This window comes from Tarenaya hassleriana, unplaced genomic scaffold (assembly GCF_000463585.1).
Source record: "Tarenaya hassleriana unplaced genomic scaffold, ASM46358v1 Cleome89, whole genome shotgun sequence".
Lineage (NCBI taxonomy): Eukaryota > Viridiplantae > Streptophyta > Magnoliopsida > Brassicales > Cleomaceae > Tarenaya > Tarenaya hassleriana.
This window is the reverse complement of record NW_010971298.1, coordinates 369798-387792: the sequence shown is the minus strand read 5'-3', so window position 1 is coordinate 387792 and position 17995 is coordinate 369798. Positions and strand designations below refer to the sequence as shown.

The 17995-nt window shown below is 34.0% G+C and overlaps 4 protein-coding genes across 6 annotated transcripts; 2 read left to right on the top strand and 2 right to left on the bottom strand.

The window, feature by feature from the left end:
• Positions 1 to 180: 180 nt before the first annotated feature.
• On the bottom strand, positions 181 to 1194 carry LOC104803475 (transcription repressor OFP15-like). Its single transcript, XM_010527407.2, has one exon. It carries the CDS (start codon positions 1063 to 1065, stop codon positions 199 to 201), a length of 867 nt encoding a protein of 288 aa, XP_010525709.1. The 5' UTR covers positions 1066 to 1194; the 3' UTR covers positions 181 to 198.
• A 6718-nt stretch (positions 1195 to 7912) lies between these two features.
• LOC104803474 lies at positions 7913 to 11166 on the top strand. 2 transcript variants are annotated; one of them, XM_010527404.2, is made up of 2 exons: positions 7913 to 8058; positions 8261 to 11166. In XM_010527404.2, the coding sequence occupies exon 2, from the start codon at positions 9691 to 9693 to the stop codon at positions 10285 to 10287; it is 597 nt and encodes a 198-aa protein (XP_010525706.1). In that variant the 5' UTR covers positions 7913 to 8058; positions 8261 to 9690; the 3' UTR covers positions 10288 to 11166. The 2 variants fall into 2 exon arrangements, with proteins under 2 accessions (XP_010525706.1, XP_010525707.1); XM_010527405.2 differs by having other exon boundaries at positions 8133 to 11166.
• A 92-nt stretch (positions 11167 to 11258) lies between these two features.
• LOC104803473 (probable CCR4-associated factor 1 homolog 11) lies at positions 11259 to 13640 on the bottom strand. Of its 2 annotated transcripts, none has more exons than XM_010527403.1 (2): positions 11997 to 13640; positions 11259 to 11638 (listed from the first exon to the last, which is right to left on the bottom strand). In XM_010527403.1, exon 1 carries the CDS (start codon positions 13472 to 13474, stop codon positions 12626 to 12628), a length of 849 nt encoding a protein of 282 aa, XP_010525705.1. In that variant the 5' UTR covers positions 13475 to 13640; the 3' UTR covers positions 11259 to 11638; positions 11997 to 12625. The 2 variants fall into 2 exon arrangements, with proteins under 2 accessions (XP_010525705.1, XP_010525704.1); XM_010527402.1 differs by having other exon boundaries at positions 12027 to 13640.
• Positions 13641 to 14847: 1207 nt separating this feature from the next.
• On the top strand, positions 14848 to 15565 carry LOC104803479. Its single transcript, XM_010527412.1, has 2 exons — positions 14848 to 15335; positions 15442 to 15565. The coding sequence occupies exons 1-2, from the start codon at positions 14848 to 14850 to the stop codon at positions 15563 to 15565; spliced, it is 612 nt and encodes a 203-aa protein (XP_010525714.1).
• The last annotated feature ends 2430 nt before the right edge of the window (positions 15566 to 17995 follow it).

Here is a 17995-nt window from a genome sequence, read left to right as displayed (position 1 = left end):
AAAAAACACATGTTTTATATATATATATATATATATATATATATATATATATATGCGCATGTGGCACGTGCACAAGATAACAGGTGTAATTAGTGTTACCACCTGTCTGCATATTTGAAGAATTTCAATTTTCCAATATCAAATCAAAGCGAAAAAAAAAAACAAGGACATAACACGAGATAAAAAAAAAAGATTTAATCAACAAGAAACATAATCATCCACATCAATGTCTTTAATCTTCTCTTCCATTTCTAACAAAGACGATAAACAATAAACCCTACTAATCTCATCTGTGACACGTGGCACCGGACGCGACAACGAAGTCTCGTCGGAATCCGAAGAAAACGACGTTGTATAGAACGACAACGGTGATAACGGAGATTCCCCGGCGTGATTCGGATTCCCTTCATCGTTTGAACAAGAACATGAAGTAGAACTCGTTTCAGTAACGGTGACAGTAACAGCGTCTGTAGCTGTCGAGCTCGAAACAACGTCGTTTTGACCCTTGAGGGCTAATCCAACGAGCAAATCAACGAAGGCAGCGAAGATATATCCATGGCTACTTTTCGCATTGACCCTTAAGAACCAATAGAGAAGCTTCTCGAGACTTTTCCAATCTTTATGCAGCTTGTGTGTTTCAACCATCTCTTCCATTGATCTCTTGAAATCTGCATAAGGGTCATTTGATTCCAATGATAAAAGCATGAAACCATTTCTTGGTCTATTTGCTTCTTCAAGAATCGAGTTCGATTCTCCTTTTCGCCCGAAGATGAGTCTTTTGGACGATTTTAGCCTCTCGATAACATTTTCGATCGATTCTGGCTCCTCCGGAGGCTCTGATGCGGCGGCGGAGGAGGAAAAAGTCGCGGGAGCGAGCTCGGTTTCATCATTGACGAGATTAGGGTTTTTACTGGTAGCGGTGTTTCTGAAAGATAGGGTTTTAGGGTTTTGATGACAAGAAGGCCATGGCCATGAAGAAGAAGAAGATGATGACGAGGATGAAGAACAAGAAGAGGAATAATTAGGTGTTGAAGAAATGTTCTTGTAAAGAAATGGAAGTTTCATTTTCTCTCTCCCTTTTCTGTTGGTGATTTTGTTTCGGATTTGGTTTTTGAGAGATTGAGACAACAAAATTATGATTTTTTGGAGTTTGGATTTTTTTTCTTCTATAGATTCAAAATGAGATTTCGTGGGCAGTGCTGAGGAGAGATTGGAAGATTTAAGGGTTTGAGGAAGAGGACATGGAGGGATTGGTGGGGTCTTTTCGAAAATTTATTTAATTTTATTAAACAATGAGATTTTTTTTATTTGGTGTATTAAATTATTAGCTCCAAATTTAATGTTGTTTGGTTGGGGTTCATTTAATATTATTCAAGTGCCTTTTTCCCGTTGAGCTGCTTTTATATTTATTAAATTAGATTGGGTTTTTTACTTTATTTCTTTCATTCGTCAAAAAATTTAAAACCCTTTAATTGATGAAAATTTTTAGAATCTTGTTTTTTTTTCTCTTGTTTAAAAAGGTTATAAACCACTTATTTGTTGATAATCGACTCTCTACCCTAGAAAGTTCAAAATCTTAAATAGATATTTTAACTAGATGTGTTTGTGCCTTTATCTTAATAAAATAATGGAAGCAATGGCATTTATTATTATTATTATTATTATTATTATATTATTATTATTATTATTATTATTATTTTATTATTATTATTATTATTATTATTATTATTATTATTATTATTATTGTTATTGTTATTGTTATTGTTGTTGTTGTTGTTGGATTTGAAAGTTAGCTAGACAATGGTATATAGAGTATGGAAACGATTGAACCTTTCGTCCTTAGAGCCATATAGCACGTGGTGAAGCGTCATAATCTTTTATAGAATATGGGAAGTAAAATAAAAATACAGCCCTTACCAAAAAAAAATAAAAAATAAAAATACAGTAACCATTTAGTTAGTGGAAATTTTAAATTTTAATTTAATCCATGACATTATTGAGATTGTCTGCAAAAGGACTACCTTCTTCCAAAGCTGCGGTAGGCAAATTAAAAAAAAATTAATACCTTATCTCTAAAATTAATTCCATAATTAGCTCTAATTTAATTAGGTGACAAATCCAATACCACATTAATCGAAAACTAGACATAAGATAAGAATTATATTTTCTTTTAGATATCATCTCTGTCTCATACACACACCCATTAATTTACATAAATATAAGATTATATAGATACGGGTATGTGTATGTGTGTACGTATATACCACAACTTCAGACATAAGACAACCAATTGAACAACCTAACCAACTACCGAACAAAATATATGACGTTGTTGTTAAGAAATCTGTTGACTTCCTAAATTAATTCCAAACATAATTTATACCATATTTGAAACTTTAATAATCTTTCATTTTTTTAGGAAAAAACTCTTGAAAAATTCTAAACTTATAATTCGGTGGAAAACTAATTTCCGAACTTATAAATGTTCTTATTTATTTCCGAACTTGAAAAATTAGATACGATAATTTCTAAATTTACTTAAAAGTGTCATAATCGTCCTAATAATAATTTTTATCAAAATAATATGTTGAACAATGCTACGTGACACGTGAATTGTCACGACACATAAGACTTTTATGCTATGTATGCAGAATTGGATTTAATAGAATCGGTTTGTAATAGTAAAAATTTCGGTTCACCGGAAAATCTGGGATAACGACAGAGATTGGAATAATTATCATCACTGCCGATTCTCAAACTCTAGATCTAGATCAACGACATCTCGAGTGTCTAATATTCTCCCCTTTTTTACTTTTTTCTTAAACATATTCAAGATTAAAAAAAATTGCAATTCATAGCATTCACAAAATATTCAAATATGCAACCAGGAAGTAAACACAACAAACACAAAACCACAGAAGACAACACGTCACGAAGAGAAGGTCAAGACTAGTCAAGTCTACTTCAACAAACAGAGAAATCATTCACTAAGAGCTTAATCACAGAACTAGTCTGGTTAATCAAAATTATCAAGTGATGACATATGTTGTTCGTCTTTTTCTTCCTGCGTCTCTGACTCTCCCTCACTAAGATCCACGATCTTCTCATTCCCTTTTTTTCTTTAGCAACTGATCCCTCCTCACTCTCTCACTATGTGTGTAAGAAAAAACTCAAAAACAGTTAGAAACCAATACACAGAGAATATATCTGGATAGAGTAAATGCACTTGTCATTAGGGTGTCAATTTTTGTCCGCAACCCAAAACCTGACCCGAACCCACCCAAAACATATAGGGCTTTGGGCCTAAATATTTCGGCCCAAAAAAATTTAGGCTTTCAGGTTATGGACAAATCGGACTTTGGCTCTATCCGAAAGCTCGTTTTTTTTTTCCAAAAAAAATTATTTTACAACGAAGGAATTGAACGGGTCGGGCCGACCTGAATTCTGTCTGTCTAATCCATTTTATTTGAGAGTGTACCTAAATGACGAGCAAAGTGGAATGCAAAAAATTATCTTATTTTTGTTTTGTGACAATAGAACACGTAAACTAACAATATATATACATATATATATGGATAACGGGAATATCCAAATTCTTTGGACCCGACTAACCTTCTTATGTACTTGCACACAGCCTAAAGAATCACATTGTAAGACCTTACTTTCATCAAAATTCATTTCCTAACTTAAATTAGGGAAGATGACATTTATAGGATAATATGCATAAACCGACAGGCCACAGTATGACATTTTCTAGATGAATTTAAAGGGAAAAAAGTTTTTTGTGTGGTTATAATAGAAACTCCTAACTAATATGCGTAGATAATCAAGATGTTACGTTTAATCTTGTTATAAAAGAGTATAAATATAATTTAACAAACGATGTTTGCAAACATTATTTGATGGATATTGTTTACATTCTTTAAATTTCGACAAATATTATATACAAAAACCCTTGGCATAGATAATATTCATTGAACCATAATTTGGGCTAAATCCTTAAATTAGAAAAAAAAAACACATGTTTTCTCGTTTGAGAAAATAAATATTGAAAACTGAATGTAATACCGCTTTTTAAATCAATATCAATAATGTTAAAGTATTTTTGTAAAATCTAACTTGTAGTTTAGTTTATAAATTGTTTTATATCATATTATTTAAAAGTTGATTTTTTTTATCGAAAAAAAACCTTTGTTTTATTTTATTTTTATTAATATTATTATCATTTTAATATTTTTATTATTTAATATTATTAAATTTTCGATGATTGATAAAATATCATGTGAGTATGATAAAATTATTATTATAACATCATTGAATAGTTAATTTTGCGTTTAGGGGTTATATGTTATTTTTTAAGAAGTATAAATATTTTATTGTTGGATATAACAAATAAAAAATTTAATTGGATTAAATTACGAAAAAAATAGTTTTTAATGGAAATTTTTCTTTTTTTATTCATTATTTATTTTTAATCTTACGTTGCATTGATATTGATATGGAGAAAGATTGAATATTTTCTAAGTTTTGTAGTATTTTTGTTTGTCCATATAGGGATCTTTGAGAAAAATTTAAAAGTACGAGAATATTTTAGAATAAAGTAATTGTACATATTTTTTATAATAAAAATATAATACATGGTTTAAACTGGGAAAAAAATTTGCTGATTTACCTTCAAAATAACAAACCGTGGAGACAAATAAATTGTTTGTTTGAAAACAGATATTTTCTTTGTGAATGACATAAGTGGCACAATAACCATGAAATCAAACGACATAACTATCGGTTTGATAAAGATTATAATTGAAATTTCTGATAAATTTGTAGTTACATCATTATTTTATTAATGAAATCATAATAAAGTTACATTGAGTAAATATTAATTTTCTTGGAGAGGTGCAAAAAAAGGGGACCATCACTGTCGCCAAATCCTGATCCCTGTAAATGTGGTCCATTAGACAAGAAAATAAAATCTATAACCATTTTCTTCTAAATTGTTCAAAATTTAAAACGATAAAAAAAAAGAAACTAGATAATATCATCCTTAGATTCATGATTTTTAATTTTTGAAAAGTGCCTTTTTTAGGACCGTGAAAAATTTTGTGAACTGATTGCTAATGTACATTTTGATTGGAGTCTTGCCATAGGAATGCAATGAGTCTTTTGTAATATATATATATATTCATTCAAGTTTTATATCGATTCATGTATGGATCCATTCGATTTTATTAACCAAAATTTTATTTTCTATAAAAATTCCAGCATACTTCGCCTTTTGTAGGGGATAAAAGGAACCACGGATTGCCGGGGTGGCTCACGAGCCGACCCATATTTTTTCGATCCGGACTCAAAATATTTGAACCCAGAAAAAACCGGGCCAAATGAACCAGCAGGAGTCGGGTTCATGGCGAGTCAGCTCGTCACGAGTCGGGCTGACTCGCGGGTCAGGAAAAAAAATAGTTTTTTAATTTTAATATTTTTATATATTTTAAAATATTTTTATATATAAATTATATTTTTATTACATATTTAGTTTGTTTTTGTTTAAAATTTTATTTTTTATTATATTTTAAATATTTTAAATATTGTTAAATATTAGAATTAGTTTTAAATATTTTTTAGTATTAAAATTTTATTTTTAAAGTTTATATATTTGGTTTGCGGGCTAAAACGATATGGGTTGGACTAATATATTTTTGACTCGCTAAAAAACGGATTGGGCTGCATTGGACTAAAATTTTCCCAGATCGAAACGAGCCGTGATGGACTGGACCGGACCAACCCGTTTTACACCCCTAGTCTTTTGAATGGAATTTTATTTGAATAAGATGTTTTATTTTTATGTATTCAAATAAAAATATCCATGGTTATTTCAGCATTTACTAAACCAAATTATTCTATTGCCGAATGGATCACATTCATTTACTTAATCAACATTTATTGAATATTGATTCTTAATAAAAACATGATGATATTGGTTTCAATAAAAAAAATTATTCTTAAGTATATGATGCGAACCTTAATTCCAACTGTATTAATAACAGTTTTGGTATTATATTCTCTTTATTTTGTAACATACTCATATAATGGAACTAAAACCCAATTATAGTAAATAATACCCAACAACCTATCAATTTGGTCTTTTACTACTGTTTTTTGTCAATATAAAATTATGTGTTGCAAAAACCTAACACCTTTCATTTCTTTGATTTGGACCAATTTGCATTAAAACTTATATATATATATATAGTTCAATATACAAAAATGGTATAGAGGGAAACCTCAAGAGAGTTGGCAAAGATTTTGCTTTTCAATTGAATGATTGCAGGTTCGACTCTTTACTCATTCATCTATCGATCGTTAATTACGGTTAATTCACATACTACGTATATATCTCAGACTCGTGTACGTAGAAAGGGGTTTACCCAACCAATGTGTTCAAAGAGTTGCAGTTGGGGTTCTCACATTTATTAAAAAAAAATGGTATAAACCATTCAGATACGATGAAAATATATCTACAAATACAGAATCTATCCCCACATGTCCCATGATGCACAAACAAAAACACTTGTTGTGTAGCAACTTGACACTTCAAAAAATAATTGGTGAAAATTTGCAAACTTTTATGGTACAAAAATTTGGGCAATTTTTATGGGTCCATGATTTCGTTTGTGACGTGACGAAATAGTGATATATTGTTGTGTTGTGTCACTAATACAAAGATATTGTTCTTGCATATTTTTTTATAATTCAGAATTTTATCAAACTTACGATCTAATTATATCTCGAAAAAAAATCGAGAAAGTATAGATAAATAATTCTTTCCAAATGGAGACTCAAATTTGGATTAGGAAGAGTTTTACTCAATCTTCTACTAGTTGAACCAACTAATCTTGGGTTTCTCCATATTCTTCATGTGATGTGTAATTATAAATGTGAAAAATGAAAATATACAATGTAGGATTATCACTTTCATCTACACTACTTGTAGGTCCAACCTTATCAACTACATTTTTTTGGGACCATTCTTTCACGAGGCATAACTCCCAAAATACAAAAAAAAAAAATCTTATTCTTTTGTAAGAATACTCCCAAACAACAACATACACACTATCACTACTCATCCAATGAGGTCAAATCAATTTGGTCTTTTTTGGTTTCTTGAACCAAAAAACTAGTTTTCAATACAAAACGGGTTGAAAAGAAACGTACACGTGTACTCTCATATAGATCATATTGAACATTTTTAGCACTGAATGCGCATGAGATATAAATATGGAATGATTTAAGAAAAAAAATGTTATGAAATTTTAGGGAGAACAAAAACTGACTGTAGAGGGGAAGAGTCATATGATCAAAATTCAGATAACTTATGTTCATGATCACATTTTCGATCTTTAGAATAATTTTCAACGTAATCTCCCAAGAAAAATACCGTCATTTCATTCTTACAAAGGTAAGAATGTGTAGATGAACCACCGATAAGTATATCCGTTTCTGATTAACAAAAAATCCGTACCTTACGGTTCGATGATCAATAAATGGACCCCACATATCTATTTTCTAATTCATTACTTATCGGTATCAATGTATAATCATAATTCAGCGGTTAGCCTCTCAATAATATCAAATTAATGATCGGTTGCAGTAAATGGGTTTTTATGCACATGAGATGTCACGATTCACGAACCGTGTGGTTTAGGATATGAGTATAGAGAAAGAATAATCATCAATTATAAAATCATTTAGTTATTATCACAATTCTTGTTAGTATAATAATTTTATCTTTGATCAGCTTTCTTTTCTTCTTTTTTTATTCTGCGACTTTTTTTTTATTAATTCTGCAAACCCTATAAACACAGCAACAAAAAATGAATTAAAAATAGTCAAAGATAATAGGCGTTTACTGAAACTTTAATATATAAAAAAAAACTTAACAAAAAAAGAGAGTAAAAGATAGGTCCCGAATGGAGAAAACTGGAACAGTAAGTTCTAGTTTCAAATCACTAGCAAGAGAACCGAAATCTGGGAAAACATGGAAGCTCATCCGAACACCAGGTCAGTTGGTTGATTAGTATCAGATTGTGTGGTTTAAACTCTCAGTTCCTCGATTGACATTTATACTTTGGAAGGCTATCTTAGGAAGGCTTCCAACTAAAGATCGGTTGGTGGGATGGGAAATCGCACAAGATGTTACATGTTTATTATGTCAAACCCGAGATGAATCACATCATCATCTCTTCTTTTGCTGTGATTATAGCTTATCGGTGTGGGCTTCTCTTGCGGGGCAGAATCTGGGCAAATCCACCTGATAGCTTGACTGATTGTATCTCTTGGATCCTTAATCTCGAGCATGATCATGGTCGGTGTCGTTCCCTGCATGCACGGATTCTACTCCAAAATGTTGTGGAAGCAATTTGGAAAGAACAGAATAATCGCCTATTCCGAAACCTTGCTAAGCCGCCATCAATCCTCGGTACAAAGATTAATAAAGCTGTAAGAAACATCCTTCTCCATGAAGTCATCCGGAGCCGAAGTTCCGTATCATCGCCTCTACAAGATTGGTATTACCTCGAGAGATCTTCTTAATATTTCACAAATAATCTTTTGTATGTTATTCCCTTTGTCGGGATTTTTGTATACCATTTGCCATGGTTTTTTTGTAGATTTTCGGAAGATTACCGTTTTGTAAATTATTATATATAATATAATTCACATTTTCATCCAAAAAAAATGAGAACCGAAATCTAGTATCGGATGATACAATCCTAGATCGAAAGTTCTCTAAAAGGTAAGAAATGATAATCGATGAAAATCTCGAAAACCCCTTAACACCATGCAAATTAAACCTATAAATAGTCTCAATAGATAAGGACAATCTAAACTCAATCCAAACCTAGTTAAAAAACGTTAGAACATGGTGGCAGAAGATGCCATAAATATATGTGATGAACGTGTTTGATAAAACAGTGTGCTCATGATGTTCTCATCGCTGATGAAACTGGGCGCGATGATGAAGAATCGTGACGAACTAGAAAAATCGCAATAGAAAAGGAAGTTTCTATGGGTCAGTCACCGATTGTTCGTGGAACATATTGACAGGGACAACAATGCATTTATATCAGTCGTGGGTGCAGCTTCTAAGACTGCAACTGCACCCCTGGCTGGTTTAAAAAGTTATGGTGCAGATTTGTTTGGGCCAAGGTGCTAGTGTGGGGCACAGGTTGAGAGCTCTGGCTAAAAGAAATATGGGTTCAAGAAGGCCCTCGTATACAGCCGAGGAGGAAGATGATAGACCTTTCCGGATTTACAGAAGAAGGAACAAGCGAGGACATGTCGAAAGGCATACAAGTGGTCAACAAGAGGATCATCAGAAGGAAGAACACAAAAACTCAGGAGGAAGAGGAGCGGAATGAAGTACGGTGGCAGCTGAGAGTTGTTATGATTTTATTTGTATCCACATTAAGGTTTTTATGCCACCTCATCAGTAGGTTGTTAAGAGAATCATATATAGCTACGTTAGGGTTGGGGGATTTGGGGTTATCGATTATTTTGATAATAGATTTGGTTTGGGAGAGTTGAGCCTCTCGAATAGCTCTGGACATTGTATTTCAGTGGATGGAAATACAATTCTGAATCTTATTTGATTACAATACTCTACCAAATTGGTATCAGAGCGTCAGATCCAGAATGCCGCCAAAAGATCAAAAAGATCACAGGTTTGAGCAGTTGGAGGAGACGATGCATACTAGGTTGGGTGAGTTTGCTGATTCTCTGGGAGATCTGCAGGGTTCTGTGACTAACTTGCAGAAGGAGTGCAGCCAAATTCCAGCAATGAGGGAAATACTGGAGAAACTGTGTTCCATGCTTGATCAAGGGGTTGGACCTTCAAAGGCAACTCCAGATCCGATGGCTTCAGCTGGTCTGTCGACGTGTGATCAGCCCTTCGTACGATTGGGAAAAGCTCCGATGGATGATCAGATGAGTCCACCGCCGCAGTCCCCGGTTGCGATGGCTGAACCGGTGTTGGGAGACGTAGCACCGACACCCGATTGTGCTCTGTTCATGGCTGGTTCGGAGTTAGCATTGAAGAAGATAGAGATGCCTGTCTTTGAAGGTGTTTTCGTTGCTGATTGGGTTGCTCAAGCCGAACGCTATTTTGCTATGGGGAGAGTCGATGAACATGAGAAGATTCAACTGGCACCGTCGGCGGCCGTTCTGAGGATGGCCGGATCTGCAAGCTCGCATGTTGGCCCGTTTCGATGCGAAGGTGGTAGGAAAGCCTAGTGATCGTCTGTTCACCATGAAACAACATCGATCTGTGCTGGAGTACTTGCAAATTTTTGAAGAATTGCTTTCTCAGTTGAATGTCGTATCAGATGATGTTCTAGAAAGTGCTTTCAAAAATGGGCTTAAGCCCAATCTGCGTAATATGGTGGAGGCCTTTAAGCCTCAAGGAATTGAGCATGCCATTGATCTAGTTCTACATCTGGAACATAACCCTCTGTGTTGGTTCGACTGGGGTTCGACAGTGGGACAATAGAGTTCCAAAATCGGGGTCAGGTCATAATTTTCGCACCGTGTCTCTTCCTACGGGGAATGGGGGTTGGCAGAATCGCAGTTCGTTGGGCCGTCATGTTGAGAGCTCGTCGCCGATTGGCGAAAACACAGCCGATTCGGCTATGAAATCTGGAGTCCGCCGTATCTATGATGCGGAGCTTGGCGAGAAGAGACGTAAGGGGCTCTGTTTTCGCTGTGATGAGAAATATTCTTTTGGGCATCGCTGTAAGAATCGTGAACTACAAGTGATTTTGGTGAAAGAGGAGGGGGAGTTTCTTCTCCCTGACGATGAAGATGACGATTCTGGTGAGGTTAGGGAAGCTCAGCCAGAAGCGAAGGAGGTTGCAGAACTCTCTCTGAATTCGATTGTGGGCATTACTTCACCAAAAACATTGAAGGTGCAAGGATCAATAGGGGAACAGAAAGTCGTAGTTTTGATAGATTGTGGAGCTACCCATAACTTCCTCTCGCTTGCCGTTCTTGACAAATTGCAATTGCCGACAGATGCAACTTCTGGGTATGGTGTGTCCTTGGGCAACAACTCTCTGAAACGATGGATTCATAAACAAGATTTGACTCTTTTCCTGTTTTCCTCTTCCTCATCACACACGACCGCTACGTTTTAACCTCATTTCATCCTGAGAAGTAGAAAAACTCCAAGTAAAAGTAAACTGATAGGATTTGGCTCTTCAATCAGCTACAGAGGAAAGCGCTAGGCAGCTTTATTGATCACCAAAACAGGTACAACTCGGATAGCTTTGAGTATTGAGAGGCTCCTATTCTCATCCCCGTACAACTTCTCAATCAGAAAATGCATAACCCTTCTCAATCCCCTGCTATTACATATTTGTACAATCTCATCCTAACTGTTTTGGCTAACTACTGACACATATGTAACTACTTCAGCTAACAACCACAAACCATACAAACAGCAAACACACATATATGCTAACTATACAAACAAACATCACACTAGCTGCGTACCTTGGCCAGTAGAACCCGCCACTTGAATCAGCTCCCTTCCTCTGAACTTTCCCTTGCCTCTTCAGCTCTTTCCGAACGTCTCCTGCCTTTGACACTGTAGCACTTATCAGAAACACGAGAGACAGGAATACACTAACCAAGTTTCCTACTTACATGTCCAACTTTCACAACAGAGATCAAGAAAACTACACTGAAACCACTAAAATTACGAGAAGAGCAACATTTCTCCATTTGCGCTCAAAGATGTATGAGGTCTAAACTGTTCAGATATGTGAATACTCAAAGCAACAACTAACGCATATAGCTATTCCACCAGTTGATAACATCTACAACTCAAAGTAAGAGTCTCATTGCACGGACAAATTTCACATGGTCTAAAATATTACCACCCATATCCAGTATCCTCTCCTTGAATTGAATCCTACACTGAACACGATTCATAAGGTACTCACGAAGTTCATGGCTTGAAAAAAAGTACTCACGAAGTTCTCCAGGCAATTCATTAGGAACATCTCCGTCTACGGCATGGCCTCACTCTTTATAATCCCCTGATCAACCTACAGAAACACTGGACAAAAAAAATACACCACCGAGTCTCCTTAATGCATGTCCCAATTCCACTAAAGAGGATAAGGAAAACCATTGTGGAACAAGTTAGATTTCCAGATGTGAAGCACATTCCACCAGTGTTGCACATGGATAATATATACGAGGTCTACACCATCGGGTATTTGAAAACTGAAGGCAACAACTAATGCATATAATCCTTCAATCTGTTTATAACTGAGGAAACTCTTTGCAGGGGCAAATTTCCTTCTCTATATCCCTTTGTATCCTACTATCTACATTATTCCTCAGGTTGAACAACAATTCTAAAAGAACTCAAAACGATGAATGGTGCAAAGAACTGAGATCTTTTAAAAGAGAAAGAATGAATCTAGTATCGCAATTGGAGAAAGGGATTGAAATTTAAACGAATTTATCTTATTGATAACCCCCAAACTGTGTACAGAAAGATCATCTACCCAGGGCAACCATAGAAATCTACGTCTTCAGGAAAACAAAAACTTTTCTTGCATCATCAACAGAGCTCTAATCCGGACAACATATTTGCATACTTCTCAACCGGATTGAATGTGCCAAAATACACTTCCCTTATCTTTCGGAAAGTGTGCAATGTAAGTAAACTATCCGAACCGGCTTGGTGGCTGTTTCCGACGATTCTTTCCACCCCAAGACACTTGCCTAGGTGGTCTAAACCACCGTAAAGGCCTTGGCAATACCGCATGAGATGTTTCACGTCGTAAATTTGCTCCCCGAAGAAAACTCTCACCAAATGCAAGAATTCCTCGAGACGGTCAGGAAGTGGCCGTTGGGTTAGGCACTTAACCAAGTACCCGAAATCGTATGCGCAATGAAACGTGACCCAAGTCGTGTTACCGTTCAGAACAAGACCCGTCGACATCATCAGCTCCGCAAAACTCACCGAATCGATCCCCATACGCAGATTCTTCTCAAAGTCGATTCCTTGTCGCCGCAACAACTCAATAGAGTCAGAGGCATGCGAGTCTTTCGAAACATCGAAATCTTTGAAGTTGAATTCCCAGATATACGAATACTCCGTTCCAAGATCCGGCAAATTACCATCTTCGTCCGACAATGAGATCCCGATTTGTATCAGCTTCAGACGATCAACGTTCAATTTCAGGGTCGAGTAATGCTTCACCGGATCACGGTACCGGAGATACGGTTCTGAACCGCCAGAACGAAAAACGATACCTGGAAACTCAGTATCCATGGCGATCACAGGGTATTGACGCGAAATCGATCGTAAGATCCTGAATTCGGGCTCGAAATTATGTGCCCAAACGGATCGGATCTCGACACGGCGGTTTCCGATCATCGGAGGGTAATCAGCAGGTCCCTGCATTGATTCACGTCCTCGAATTGAATGAATCTCCGTTGCAGAGGATCGAAATGCATAAAAAAAGAGAGACTAGATTCAAAACTGGGGCGGCGAAATTAGGTTTTATGACGAATTTGGGGAGAGTTTGCACAGAGGACAAATCCTTATAAAGAGAAGAGGTGACATGGCCGGCCACTCTCCAGAGCCGGTTCGAGTTTTTTATTTTAAAAGAAAAAAAATTTCTTTAAAATTTCCAATTTTTTTAAAATGTGCCATAAAAATTCTCAATTAAAAATTTATCAAATATATTCTCCAAATTGAAAATTTGTTCCAAAACAATATCCAAAAAGAAACGACATTAAAAGACGTTTATAAAATCTGACTTGGCATGTTTATTTACGTAATCAAAACATTTTTCTTGCCACGTGTAAAAACTTTTTGCCAAGTAACCAAACTATTTCAGAACCTAGAAAAAATATTTAAAATAATAAATATGAAAAATATATTTTTTTATTAGTGATTTTAAATTTTTTCTAAATATAGAAACAAATTAACAGATAATAATTTAATATATATTTTTTAATAATCAATTTAATATTTATTTTAAAGAAAATAGTACTGTTCAAAAGACTAATATCACCGTTTGTAATATTATCAAAAAAAAATTATATACATTGTATATCATGATTTGACACCGAAAAATAAAAAGTAAGATTTACAATATTTACAAATTGTAAAAAATTAAAATAACATATACTTATGTTGTACATGTTATAGAAGTTTTGATCGCAATACAATGACAAAATTTGTGAATGAATGGTGTTGTTAGATATAATTATATATATATATATATATATCAAATAAATAATCTATATCAATTTTTATTATATTCACATAAATAAAAATTATAAAAATATAACAAATAATAAATATTTTATATCATAGATGCTAACTCATTATCAAAATAAATCGTAACTATAATATTTAAAAATATTATTATTATTATTATTATTATTATTATTATTATTATTATTATTATGTTATAACTAATTTTTTTAGAGATTGGAAAAAATCGATAATAATAAACCTAACAACACATATTCTTTGACGTACAAATAATATGACTAATGATAATTTTATAATAATAAAATTTTACTAATATATTTTTTCTATATTAAACAAAAATTTGATATCATTTTTTATAATATTTATATCAATAAATTTTTTTATATTTATTATAAATAATAATAAATCGCGTATAACACGAATATTCAAATAGTATATTAATTAAAAAAATACATAAAAATATTATATGTTTAAAACTCCCTGTTTATCAAAAGATTATTACAACATTAATTAATCATTATTTTTATTTTTGAGAATAACCATTGAGTGCAATGGATATTCAAATAGGAGAGGATCATATTGGAGCACAAAGCCAAATCCGAGACAGTCATGATATCCGAAAGTTGTTGCAAATGAAGGACTTGGTCAAAAAATTTCTCAAATGTAAGATTGGAGATGGAAGTATTGCTCTATTTTGGTATGATAACTGGAGCGGCCTTGGTGATCTTCTTTGCTACATCGGTGAGGAGGGACCAAGACTACTTAGAATTCCGCTGAATGGGAGAGTTTGTGACGCTATCTCAAATGGAAGTTGGCTGCTACCTGGTGCTAGATCTCAAAGGATTCAGGATCTCTACGTTAAATTATTGGACTTACAGGTACCGGATCAGAATGCAGGAGCAGATGAATATGAGTGGATGGCTGCTGAAAATGTGTATTCACAGCACTTTTCAGCTCCCAAAACCTGGAAACTTATGCGTGAAGTGTTCTCTAAAGTCGAATGGGCTCATATGGTTTGGTTCAAACAAGCGACGCCAAGGTACGCTTTTGTGCATTGGATGGTTGAACATGGGCGGCTGCCAACCCGGGATCGATTGTTCCGCTGGAATCTGATTCATAACTCAAGTTGTGTACTTTTTAATCAGGAGGAAGAATCTCACTACCACCTGTTTTTTCGATGCCCCTTCAGTTCAGAGATCTGGAAAGTGTTGGCCGAGCAGATTTGGCAACAACCTCCCGACGACTTACCAAGTTGTAGGACTTGGGTAGCAACGATACCGCGGTCTGATGACCGGAAAAGAAGAATACTGACCAAGATTCTCATCCAAAATGCCGTGTATGAAATTTGGAAGGAGAGAAACTCCCGGATTTTCAGTAACTCCGTTACCACTGCTCAAGCTTTGCGAGTGAAGATAGACCGGTCAATTAGATCAGCCCTCCTGTCACTGTAACAGGTCAGAGAAAGTGCCAACAATACGTTGTTGCAAAACTGGTACTCATTAGTTATGGTGAGAAGTTGACATGTAAGTTATATTAAATCTGTTGTAAAAGCTATTTTCCTTTGATAGGTTAACTTGGCGAATGCTGTAAATGTGGATTAAATCCTGGACTATGTACCACAAATTTTTTGATTAATACACCCAAATTACATCAAAAAAAGATTTAATCATAAAATGTAAAAACAAATATAATTATGTAATTTTCTATCTAAAATATACTTTATAATACTAGATAATAATATGCGGGCACGGACTACAAATATCTATGAATTTTAAAATAATTTATTATTAATTTTAAATTTACTATTTATTTGGTCAAATATAATATATTTTGTTTTTGATTTATAATTCACTTTAAATAATTTTTTTTTAAGTTTCAAGATAGTGATATTGTATTTTTATTAAACACAAATTGCGAAAAGTTTCTTTATCTATATTTTATGGGTAATAATATAGAATCATAGTTGTAACGTCTTTTAATTGATTTCAAATATTCTAGAGACAGAATACATATAATGGATCATTATCATGATAAATATTTTAAAAACAATCTGGCATATAAAAATATCTATATACATATACACACGTATCAGTGGATTAAAAATACGATCATATTTTAAAAAGTATATTATTAGTTTTAAAATTAAATATAATATATTTTATTTTTGATTTTATAATTTATATTCTGATTTTTTTTTGAAAATTCTAGGATAAAGAAATGTTGCAAATTTTTTAAAAATGTATTATAAATAGATTTTATATTTATTTTTATATAAAATCAATGATTTTTTTATTTACAAAACCCACGTGCTAGATAAAATATATACAGATTTTAAATAATATTATTATTAGTTTTGAAGTTAAATATAATATATATTTTTTGAGTTTATAATTTATATTATCAAACTAAATTAGAATTTTTTTTTGAAGTGTCGAGATTAGCAAATGGTGTATTTTTTCGATGAGAGAATGTCAACAACTTTGATAAGTTTTTAAAAATACTTTTTAAACAAAAACCTAGGAGTGTCCAAAAAGGGAAAATAGTTGATATACCATTTGACTGTTATTTGGACATCTGATGCTACCCTCGAAACAAAAAATTAAACAAAAAACACTTTTCAACATGGTAAAAGAATAAAAACTCTTAAATATTTATGAAAAGACCAAAAACCCTTGTGTTAAATTTTGAAAAAAAAAACTGAAGAAAAAAAAAGAAAAAGAAACGATGGTGAAATAGTAACTGTTGGTTGAAATGCTCTAGGATGATCCATGATATGACATTTTACTTTGTATTGATTCATTGATTTATGAATGCATTATTTATCCGTTATACGATTAGCATGTTTGTTGTATTTCGGCATCCTTGAATCATTAGAGAATGATTCTAAACTCCCTAGTCAGTCATCATTGTGGGAACAATGTTGAATGAAGACTAGTATGAGGTGTGATCAACGCGTTGGATGTAGATCACAATCATGGGTACTCGTTGTGAACGAGTGACTGGATGACCCGCATGAGATTGTCACATGGACAGAGTCATGACTTGAATCTCATACAGCGGTTCATTTATGGATCCTCATACCTGAGATGTCTAGAGTATCTGATATGAGGAGTGACGTGTCTTGACTGCGTCAAACGTCGTCTTTAACCGGATGATTATAACGGCGTTGATCAGATACGTTCACGAATCATATGAAGATAGTAGACATGCAATATGGGACTTGTCACCTCCTTAACAGGAGAGATATCGCTGGGCCCTCTCGTGGAAGTCGGACTATGAAAACGCGTGGCCACGCTATAGATGAAGTTGCATCTATTTTACTAGTCGATTTGCCAAGACGAGAAAGCAGTTGAACTTGAAGGGTGGCTCAAACCATGCCCTTGTTCAACACATGATATCGTGAGATAAAGGATCAGAACTCGAGCTGTTATTGCCTTGGTTAGATTAACTCAATTCAACGTGGGTGGTCATGGCGTCTTGCTAGAGGCTAACCATGACTTGTGGTTCGGGAAAGGTTCCTAAAGTCACTACCACTTAGAATGGGCCTACAGGGTCACACACCAATAGGGATGGACTTATACGTGAAGAATACGAAGAATGGAAACGAGATTTGACCGAAACGAGCACGAAAAGGAGTTTTCAGTGCGTTGGTCCGGAAAATTTCCAAATATTCGTTTTTAGGGTTTTCTAATCTTATTT

Excerpts from the sequence above, each read along its gene's own strand:
- LOC104803474 (XM_010527404.2), top strand. The coding sequence starts at position 9,691 with ATGCCGCCAAAAGATCAAAAAGATCACAGGTTTGAGCAGTTGGAGGAG.
- LOC104803473 (XM_010527403.1), bottom strand. The coding sequence starts at position 13,474 with ATGCAGGGACCTGCTGATTACCCTCCGATGATCGGAAACCGCCGTGTC.
- LOC104803479 (XM_010527412.1), top strand. The coding sequence starts at position 14,848 with ATGGATATTCAAATAGGAGAGGATCATATTGGAGCACAAAGCCAAATC. Across the intron at positions 15,336-15,441 it reads TTCAAACAAGCGACGCCAAG|GAGGAAGAATCTCACTACCA; the intron begins GTACGCTTTTGT and ends CTTTTTAATCAG.
- LOC104803475 (XM_010527407.2), bottom strand. The coding sequence starts at position 1,065 with ATGAAACTTCCATTTCTTTACAAGAACATTTCTTCAACACCTAATTAT.